General features: G+C 47.3%; 1 protein-coding gene across 1 annotated transcript; it reads right to left on the reverse strand.

The window, feature by feature from the left end:
* Positions 1 to 5528, reverse strand: LOC126062630 (olfactory receptor 1L4-like). The gene is made up of 3 exons (XM_049860342.1): positions 5425 to 5528; positions 4053 to 4206; positions 1 to 969 (listed from the first exon to the last, which is right to left on the reverse strand). The coding sequence occupies exons 1-3, from the start codon at positions 5526 to 5528 to the stop codon at positions 1 to 3; spliced, it is 1227 nt and encodes a 408-aa protein (XP_049716299.1).
* Positions 5529 to 10906: the final 5378 nt, after the last annotated feature.

The raw sequence follows: 10906 nt of genomic DNA on the forward strand, positions 1-10906 counted from the left end.
TCACAACTCTTGGGGTGCAGCCCGGCATCTGAACCCCTTTTTTAGGGCGCCCTTGACCTCTTTGTTGCGAAGGCTGTAGATGAAAGGGTTTAAGGTCGGCGTGACCACGGCGTAGACTATGCTGGCCAGGCGGTCGTAGTGGGCTGAGTAGGCCGACAACGGTCGGAAATAGACGGAGAGGACAGACCCGAAGAAGAGCGACACCACCACCAGGTGGGCCCCGCAGGTGGAGAAGGCACGGCGCCGCCCCCCAGCGGACCGCACTCCGAGCACCGCGACAAGGATGCAGACATAGGAGAGGGACACGAGGAGCAGCGGGGTCAGCACCACGGCCAGGCCCTCAGAGAAGATGGCAGTCTCCGCGGCGGATATATCCGAGGTTGCCAAGCTCAGCATCACCGTCATATCGCCGAAGAAGTGGCGCACAGGGGCGCAGGCGGGGTAGGAGAGCGCGGAGATGACCAGCGTGTGAAGCAGTGAGTGGAGGTGGGCCACCGCCCAGGACGCCCCCACCAGCGCCGCGCAGCGCCCGGGCGTCATGTGGGCGCAGTAGTGCAGCGGGCGGCACACCGCTACCGCGGGGTCGTAGGACATGGCTGCCAGCAGGTAGCTCTCAGTGATGCCCAGGGCCACGAAGAAGTACATCTGGGCAAAGCATCCCTGGAAGGAGATGGCCTGGCCCGGGTGGAGCAGGCTGATCAGCAGCCTGGGGACCGTGACGGTGGTAAAGCAGACGTTCACGAGGCTCAGGTGACCCAAGAAGTAGTACATGGGATAGTGGAGAGCCGCATCGGAGCTCACCACCACCACCATGCTCAGGTTGCCCAGGGCATTGAGCAGGTAGACGCCAAGGAAGAGCAGGAACAGCAGCGGGTGGGCGTCTGGCCCGTCCATCAGGCCGAGGAGGAGGAACCCTGGGGCGGATGTGAGGTTGGCCAGAGCCTTGGAATGCCCAGACGGGTGGGAGTGCTGAGGGCAGAAATGAGGCAGCAGGCCTAAATGCTGGGAGCTCTAGGTAGACTTCCTGAGATAGTGGGGCTCTATGTAAACAATGTTTAAAAAAATTTTTTTCCTTGCTAAAATGATTTGAAAACTACAGTGCTCATGCAACAATCCTAATTTTATTGATGAAGAAACTGAGTCTCAGAAGAGTGTTCTAAGTTAGCAGGCAAGGGCTCAGGCTTTGGAGTAGGTCAGACCTAGCTTTGAGTCCTGACGCTGCCACTCAGATGGTGTGAACTCTCTGAACCTCAGTTTCCTTAGTAGTTACTCCTGATGTTGGTTGTGAGGATACAGTGGATAAGAGGTTTAAACACTCAGCGAATAAAGCCCCACACCTAATAAGCACTCAAAACTGTTATTTATCTATCATCGTTATTTGCTTGTTTAATAGCCAAACAATTAGTTAGGGGCAGAGCTGGGACTGGGACCCAGGCCTTCTGAATATCAGTCCAATTTTCTTCACAAAATACCTTCTGAATTTACCATTCAATTTTTCAGCACATACTGTGTGCTAGCTCAGGGGTTGGCCAACTTTTTCTATAAAGGGCCAGATAGTAAATATTTTAAGCTCCGGGGCCAGACAGTCTCTGTTGCGATGACTTAACTCTGCCCTTGTAGCATGAAAGCAGCCATGGATGACAATACATAAACAAATGACCACGGCTGTGTTCCAATTAAACTTTATTTACAAAAATAGGTGGGAGCTAGATCTGGCCTGCAGACTGTACTTTGCTGACACCTGTACTGAATACCACGAGGGACAGAGTGATGAACAAGTCTTAGCTCCTGCCCTCAAACAGTTTGACCTGTAGCAGCTTGCAGAGTGTTATGTACTTTATTAATTTTATGAACTAAGTGAGTATAAATTATTCTTTCTGGAGGAGTTTGGGAAGAATCCAAAGAAGGGGTGGGATTTGAACCAGGTCTTGGAGAATGAATACGGGTTCAGGAAAAAGACATGATATGGTGGGAAGGGGGGGGCGCGTTCCAGGCAGGTGGAAGAGATTGGGGTTGTTGGCAGAGAAGGCATGGAGAGAAGAGAGTGAGACATCGGCATATAACCCAGACACAAAGTTTGTCCTTGCTCTGACCAAAGAGTGCACAAAATCAGTTGGGCGGAAAACTTTGCAGAGTTGATAAGTTAACCAAGTGATTTCACTTATCTCAGCAATAATGCACTTGTGTCATCCCCACTCAATCTCTTCCTTAAACATATTCTTTTCTCCCTTTGCTCCTAGGTTTCTAGAAATGTTCTGTTACTAATCTAGCCCATTCACCTTTTGCCAGGAAAGTCATCTCTTAGCAGGGAGGCTTATCTTACTGCTGTCCAGTGATATGTACACATAATTTGTCTAATAAATACTTGTTGAATAAAGCTTTTTTAAGAGGAATGAAGGAAAACAAAGACAAAGGGAGAGTGAAGAAGAGGAGATGATGGGCAAACTACAGTGATCACTTCTGTCACTTCCTGGGAGAGGTTCCAGATATATCATCTTTTTTCATTTTTCTGCTTCTCTATTATTGTCACCGATTGGTTGACAGCACTGGGTTTACTGGGATTGGTTGTACCAGGGAAATAATCTGCTTGTGTTCATGCCAACCCCCTTCACTTCCCCCAATATAGAATCAAAGTCCCCCACTCAGTCTCAGAGCTAGGACCTTAGCCCTCTCCAATCCAACCTCTTTTGAGTATAGGATTCTCCTCCACAAAGCCACTGACCTTCCCTCCCAACCTGCATGTGGGAGGGTATGGGATGTCATGGAGAGAGCACTGGCTTTGGAGTCAGAGCTGCTTTGGTTTTAATTCTGATTGGCCATGTAAACATAGACCCACCTTCATGTCATCTCCATTCTTCTCACCTATAAAATGGGGAAATTGATTCCTATCTCACATGGTTGATGACAGGATTTAATGAGGTTATGTATGTATAAGCACTTAGCACAGAAGTGGTGCTCAATAGATATTAGTTCCCTTCCGCCAAAACTCTGATGGTTCACCCTGCTCCTTGATGGCTCCTTGAGGCATTCCAGTCCACTTCTGGAGGGCTGTAGTTACTTAAGTATGTTTTTCTTTAATCTCAGCTGAAACCTTCTCTGTAGCTTCTACTCATGAGCCCAGTTTTGGCCTTTGGAGTTACACATCCAAGTCTGCTTTCTCTGCAGCTTTTCATTTGGTGGTTGAAGAAATCTATTTTGTGTGTAGTGAGTCTTCTTTGCCCCAGCCAAACACCCTGGTACCTTAGACTCTTCCATATAGACTTAATTTTTAGATCCTTTGCCATTCTAGACACCCACTGCTTTGCCAATATTTTTCTTAATGGAAATGGGATGCAGTGCTCCAGCTGGAGTTGGAGTGGGCAGAATTCCCTGGGGCAGTTTAACAGCTCAACCGTACACTTCATGTCTGTTTATTGAGTGCCAGGTTTGTGCGAGGTATTGTGTTAGGCTCTGGGGCTATGGAGGTACATCAACCACATCCTTGATCTTCAGCCATGCACAATGTAACAAGCACCACACTATCTGTATGAACAAAGTGGGAGTGACTTTCTCTGCCTGCCTGTTTCAGACCAACTGGTTACTATCGAGTCAATTCTGACTCATGGCAACCCCATGTGTTGCAAAGTAGAACTGCACTCCATAGGGTTTTCAAAGCTGTGACCGTTCAGAAGCAGATCACTAGGCCTTTCTTTCAAGGCACATCTGAGTGGGTTTGAACCACCAACCTTTCGGTTAGTAGTCAGGCACTTAACCATTTGCACCACCCAGAGACTCCATGCCTGATTCAGGGAAAGTTCCAAAGAAGAGTTGAGGTTTGAACTAGGTCTGGAAGAATGAGTGGGAAATTATCAGGTTGACAGAGGCATGGGAGTGGGAAACGCCTTTCATGCAGTTGGAAGAGAATGTGAAGGCACAGGACGATGTTTTGCTGGTGGAGTAGAGCTAAAATATGACCTCTTCCTCGCTAATGCTGCAAGGCAGAATGAAGGGGGGTGGGGAAGAAGGTAGGACACAAGGCAGGAAGATAGCTGAGCAGCGTTGGGTCCTCTCACCTGAAGGGCTGCGTGCCAGACCTCAGCACTGTCTGCAGAGCCTCTGGGCTGTTCTTCCTCTTGGCCAGAGATTACCAGTCCTGAAGGCAGATCCATTGTCAGCCATCTCAGCCCAGAGACCTTAGCCTGTTTCTTGCTGGCTAGGGCAGCAGCCCTAGAGAGAGAGAAAGCCAGAGCTGTGAGGACCCTGAGAATTCCTTATTCATGCTATGCCCACTTAACTTTACTGCCTCTCTTCATTGCCCATTAAATACAGTGCATACGTATTCAAAGCCTTCCAACGTGGCTCCCAGTGCTCTTGTCCAACCTTAGCTCCAACTACTTCCATGTGTTGCCCTCCCTCCCACCCCAGCCAGTTTGGCCTTGTTTCTGTCTCTTGGTTTCATCTTTCTCACATGCCATCCCATCCCTGCCTGAAATGCTCTCCCTGCCTTATCTCAATACCCAGCTTTGGCTCCTCCTCTTCCAAGAGGCACCATCCCCTTTCCTGACTTCTCCAGCCCAAAAGTAACCCTCCTGTGAAACTAAGCCCTCATTTGCCCATTATCAAAGTGACTTTTTCTTCTGGGATGCTCACCTTCCTTACTAGATGGTGAACCTTCTGAGGGCAAATATTTAGTTGTCTTTTCCCATCTGAACTTAGGCCTGGAACAGACCTGGCAAAGCCAAGAAAGGCTCCACAAAGGAGGTGGCATTTGAGCAGGGCCAGCTTAAAGGACAAGGCATTCACTGAGCAGACAAAGGGAAAACCATGTGCAAAGGAAGTTACAAGGGAAACTTCAGGGAAGTTACTTAACCTCTTTGAGCTTCATTTTTCTTTTCCCCTTCTAAAAGTTGGATAATAATAGCATCCTCATAGTTGGCTGTGAAGATTAAACAAGGTAATATATATACAAAAGCACTTGGTAAATAGTAGGCACCTAGTAAAAGTCAATTTCCTCACCTACCCCAGGCCCTAAGTACTTTTGGTGATGGGGAGATATGGTGAGTGATTTATGCTGGTACTTGCAGAGACACCTGGCACAGGGCCAGTTTCCCTGGTTGATGAGCTGCTCTAGTTGACTCAGAGTCCTTTCCAGAGGCCCAGGTATGGAAGGTGTTTGCTTCGAAACAGGTAAAACCAAAAAAACCAAACCCACTGCCATCGAGTTGATTCCCACAGGATTTCCACGGAGCGCCTGGTAGATTCGAACTGCCTACCTTTTGGTTAGCAGCCATAGCTCTTAACCACTGTGCAACCAGGGTTTCCTTGAAACAGATAGGAAGGACTTATTTAAGTTTACAAAATGAGTCAGGGATAATTAAGATCTAGAACCAGAAACCCTATCTCCCAGGCAGCTTGTGGCCCTAAACTCTATGAGGAAAGGGTCACCTGTGGTAGCAAACACTCAGATGCACCAAGACACAAAAATACACAGGGATGCGTGCTTTCTCATAGACACAGACATATCCTGGTACATCCAGACACACAGACATGCCCAGACATACACTCACACCCACTTGGACAGGAATATACACACGTGGGCACTCATGGACTCCCACTTACAGTCATTTATACACAGACGTACACATGTATGCAGATCCATACACTTAGAGAAAATGTAGACACTCATGCCCAGAAGTCACATACACATGAAAACCCAAACACAGACCCACAAATGCAAACAGGTGCAGAGACATAAAGAGACATTCACAGATTCTTGCAGACACACATCCTGGCACGAGTCTACACACCAGCACCACTGAATGCCAACTCCTTCCTCGCTCTGGTTCCCTCTTGCCTCTGGTCTCTGGCTGCCTACACAGAGTGGGGAGTGGGCAGTGCCAGGCAGGGGAAAACTTTGGTCCTGGGCCTCTATCCAATTTCTTCATTCCAGTTTCTTCCTGGTCACCCCAGATTCTTTTCTCAATGGTGCCCCAAATAGCTTCCACTTTAACCACAGTTTTTAACTCAATATGAGCCCTCTTATCTCCATTTGGTATTCCAAAGACACAATCCCCCTCCTCTACTCTGCCAATGTGTCATGCATCTCTCTTCAGTAATTTATTCAACAATCTTAACTGCTGTATCTACTCTACGCCAGGCAGGTACTGACTTGAGGACCAGGCAGGGAGGGCATTTAGAGATGGATAAGACAAAAAGCTCACTTTCCTGTCTTGATATCTGGCAGTGATTCTTAGATATCACCTCACCCAGCACCCATGTCACAAACAGGGGAAGCAAGGCCCAGAGAACACTGTGCCTGAAGTCATTCAGCAATCTGGGGACAGAGCCAGGATTCTAATCCAGTCTTCTGAATCCCACCTATGCTCTCTTCCACTTCCACATGTTGTCTGCCACATTTTGGTGGTTACTTCTCATTTATTCCTCTTCCTCAGAAGCTTGTTTTACCCACCTGGCCTTTTTTTCCGTTGATTATTCCTCTCCCTGCCTCCCTGTCTGACGACTCACCTGTGAGCACAAATAGACTCTGCCCTCTGTGCTGTACACTCAGAGGCTGATCCACGTCCAGCAGAGGTAGGAGGAAGGTGTGTGGGCCCAGGAGAGAAGATTTACCTCAATAGGCCAAGGCAGGAGGAGTGGCACTCAGGCTGGGAGCAAAGGGGGTCACATACTAATTAATTAACCAGGAAACTCCATGGAGAGCTGTGATGGCCTGCTGCAACCGCTGGCCCCATGAGGACCCCTCAGCCCTCAGCCAGCACTGCTTCCCTTTCCTACTCTGCTGGAGAGACAATGGAAGAAATGGAATGAAGGAGTCTGGCACCCAAGAATTGGGATGGAAGCGTCTCAGTGTGGTGACCACCCCCACTGGCCAAATGTGCTGTGAAAATGCTGTCACTCCTCTGCCCCCTACCAAGGGCCACCAAAGGCTGAGAGGGACAGGGCTTGTCAAAGATCACACAGCCAGGGGACCCTGGCCTCTTTTCCCTGGCTGTCCCCATGCTGAGCTGTGACCACCACCCTTAAAGCTGTGACCTCACTATGTGATTCCTCTGCTCTGGGATAGCTCTTCCTTCTGGCCCACTGTGAGAAGAGCAATGAAGTGGATCTGGGGACCTAGATGCCCAGACTCCCAGCACAGGCCCCAGAAGCACTTCTCAGAACTCCAGGCCCACTTCAGCCCCAAGAGTCCCACCTAACCCAGGACTGAGGGGGGCAAAGGGGAGTGCTGGAGCTGTTAGCAGCCTCTGGCTTCAGGGCAGCTGAGTCTCACACCCTGCACAGAGCTTCTGTTGATGGACTTGAGGGTAGCTGTTCTCTATCACTCCACAGCCAGGCTGGAGATAGTGGGACCTCAGCCCTGCCCAGCTTATGGGAAAGCTGGTGCCAGAGCAAGATGATTTCTGCTTCTTGTTTCAAAGCCTCTTGACTGTCTTTTCTGCCTCATGGACCTCGGCGAAGCCACCCTTCTCGATCTGAGGGGTTGACCTAATTTTCCAGGCTGAACTGATTTCTCCTGAGGGAAGCCTGTCTCTCATCTGCCCTTCCTCCACCTGGGGTGCAGAACTGATAGTCACACCCCAGAGTATGTACTTCTCCAGCTCAACTATTCATTCATTTGAAAACATTTATTCAGCCTCTATGGGGTGTCCAGCTTTGTTGAGCTCTGAGAAGTGTCAGAGAAGTATTGAGAAAAACAATATATTCGAGTCCTGGTTTGGCTACCAACCACCTACAGAACTCCAGGCAAGTCACTCCCTCTCCCTGGGTCTCAGCTTCCTCATCGATAAATTGAGAGTGGGTGAAACTGATGGAGTTTGAGGACCTCTTTAGTTCCAAGGGCATAAAATTCTGAGGATGTGCCCTTAATAGTTTATATTCAGGTTGGAGAAAGGAAACTCTGGCACAGAGAGTTACAATGCTGGGCAGTAAGGGCCCTGGGGACTTAGAATAAGAAACAGTGCCTGTGGCTCGGATGTCAGGGGATACTTCTGGAAGGAGATGAAGTTTAAACTGAAGAATCAGGTGGATTTGGGTGTGTGGAAGGGTAGTGTGGGTGAAAGCAAGGTATCAGTAACCACACTTGATGCAGAGGGGACTTAGGGAAATACAAAAGAAGGAAAAAGCTGCCTGTGTGAGTTTTTAGTAGAGGAAAACATCTAAGAGTCAGCTTCCTGAGACTCTGTCACCTCTGTGCCCCTACTAGCTAATCTTAAGGAAGTTACTCAAATTTTCTGCACTTTGGTGTCTCACCTGTAAAATGGGAGAATAGTAGAATCTGCTTCATAGAGATGATATGAAGACCAGATGCGTTAATGAATGTAAAGCCCTTAGAATACTGCCTGGCATACAGCAAGTACTAGTTACAGGTTGGCTATTACCATTATTGTCTCTCAGCAGTGCCTACTGTGTGCTGAGTTTTAGGTTTTGCTCTAGGGTCACTATGAGTCGGAATTGATTCGATGGCAACGCGTTCACTCTCCTGACATGGATTTAAAAAAAAAAAACTTTTTAAAAGAAGAAGCTATTTTTAATCTCTCCATTCTCCAGAAAAGCATGAAATGACCTTTGGTCAACTGTAAAGAGACGTTATCTTCAAGTTGCTAGTAGCTGTTTCAAGTAGAGTTGAGAATACTGGATAATGTCCTAAGAATATCATTGTTGTTAGAGTATGTGGTTAAAAAGAAAAACAAAAAGGCTCAAACCTGTTGCGGTTGAGTTGACCCTGACTCATAGCGACCCTATAGGACAGAGTAGAACTGCCCCATAGGGTTTCCAAGGAGTGGCTGGTGGATTCAAACTGCCAACCTTTTGGTTAGCAGCCAAACTCTTAACCACTGTGCTACCAGGCTTCCATGTGGTAATATGTGGCCCTATTTGATGTGTTCCTGTTGTTTAGCAATGCAAAGTGCAGTCATGCATTGGTGAATGTCCACTCTATGTACCGTGAAATAGAACTTCATGTGATTTGGATGTTGTTCAAACACCATATTACATACAGTCACCAGGTTACAAATGTCAAAGTTATGTAGAACCAATCCCCTGTAAAGCCCATTACATTAAAAATTTGAGAGGGGGGCCAAGATGGCAGAGTAGTTAGATGATTCTGGTGATCCCTCTTACAACAAAGACCTGAAAAAACAAGTGAAACAATTATATATATGACAAGGTAGGAGCCCTGAACATCAAAGGCAAAGTTAGAAAACAGATTAAGCAGCAGGGGGAGGAAGAGATGGTTCAGAACCGGACCTGAATCACCAGAAACTCTTAGGCGCCATTCCCTGGCCCAAGTGTGGCAGGGCTGGCAGTAGTGTTCCAGATGTGGTTTCTTCAGGGAAATACAGCTAGCTGCACAGCCTACTCACACCTCCGGAACCAGAGAAGAACGGTGCTTTCAGCAAAAACTAAGTACTTGTATTTATCTCACCCTCAGCTGCCAAGCCAGCTTCAGTGGCTGTCAATTTCCCTGGGCCTGAGATGGGTGCCCTGAGCCATTCTCCCAGCCTTGGAGAAAGAACAAATTCACAATTGGAGGAAAAGATAGTCTTCCAATTCCACTAAGCTGGGGAGCTCAGGACAGAAGCAGCTCCTGTCCAGGCATAAATGGTCCATGGACTTTGAATACCTTTCATGCTTGCCTGGACCTGTGTGGGCCCGTTTTAGGAGAATAGACCCTTGTTGGCAGACTGCAACTGTTTCAGCTGTGCCCTGGAAATGTGGGTGGTTGATGTTTGAAACCACTTTGCCTATTAAACAGGGTCCTCACTTACCATCGGGCCTAAGGACTGGTGGCTCCATCCATATCACCTAGCCACCCATGACAGGGGTCCAAGGACAAACGGTACCTCCCAGTCCTTACAACCAAAAGCATTGGGTGCCCATGGTCCATCTGCAGAATCCACATACCTGTGTGCTCTAGGGAACAGGGATGCACTTTCCTCACAGACACTCGGGGGGCGGTTGTCAGCCCCCTGCCTTTTTCATGACTCCCTGCTACAAACAGATATCTGTACCTACACCAATGACCCCTGCCCCTCTAAGACTGTAGGACAGAGCCTGTACCACACACTTGATGACCAACTACCTGGACACCTGAGCTGAATCCATACAAGAAAAGTGAATGGACTTCTAGGCTCATGTACCTGATAACAGCTCTAGCCATCTGGTGACAGGACGTTAGAGCTTCAAAGGCAGAAATAATCAAGCTAGCTCACTCAAACAGCCTATTTGGGCATATCAAAACAAAACAAAGCACGAAGCTGGAGTACAATAAGCAAACATAAAATAAACTAATACAATAACTTATAGATGGCTTGGAGAAAGCAGTCAATATCAAATCACCTAAAGAAGCAGACCATAATTACTTCAATAAGCTCTCAAAACAAAGAATAAAGGAATCTGGATGAAGGTGCTTTCCTTGAATTACCAGATGCAGAATGCAAAAGATTAATATACAGAACTCTTCAAGACATCAGGAATGAAATCAGGCAAAATGCAGAAGAAGCCAAGGAACACACAGATAAAGCAGTTGAAGAAATTAAAAAGGTTATTCAGGAACATAATGAAAAATTTATTAAGCTACAAGAATCCATAGAGAGACAGCAGTCAGACATTCAGAAGATTAACAATAAAAGTACAGAATTAGACAACTCAGTAGAAAGTCAGAGGAGCAGAATTGAGGAAGCGGAAGGCAGAATCAGTGAGACTGAAGATAAAACACTTGGCACCAATATATTCAAAGAACAATCAGATAAAAGAATTAAAAAAATGAAGAAGCCCCAAGAATCATGTGGGACTCTCTCAAGAGAAATAACCTATGAGTGATTGGAGTACAAGAACAGGGAGGGATAACAAAATACGGAGAGAATTGTTGAAGATCTGTTGGCAGAAAACTTCCCTGATATAGTGA

The sequence above is a fragment of the Elephas maximus genome, chromosome 19 (genome assembly GCF_024166365.1).
Source record: "Elephas maximus indicus isolate mEleMax1 chromosome 19, mEleMax1 primary haplotype, whole genome shotgun sequence".
Classification (NCBI taxonomy): Eukaryota; Metazoa; Chordata; class Mammalia; order Proboscidea; family Elephantidae; genus Elephas; species Elephas maximus.

Bases quoted from the DNA above. Each gene is read 5' to 3' on its own strand.
- LOC126062630 (XM_049860342.1), bottom strand. From the start codon at position 5,528: ATGTCTGTGTGTCTGGATGTACCAGGATATGTCTGTGTCTATGAGAAA. The intron at 4,207-5,424 runs GTGACCCTTTCC...CTCTCTCTCTAG, and splicing joins CTGAGTGTTTGCTACCACAG to GGCTGCTGCCCTAGCCAGCA. The intron at 970-4,052 runs GTGAGAGGACCC...TTCTGCCCTCAG, and splicing joins TCTGGCACGCAGCCCTTCAG to CACTCCCACCCGTCTGGGCA.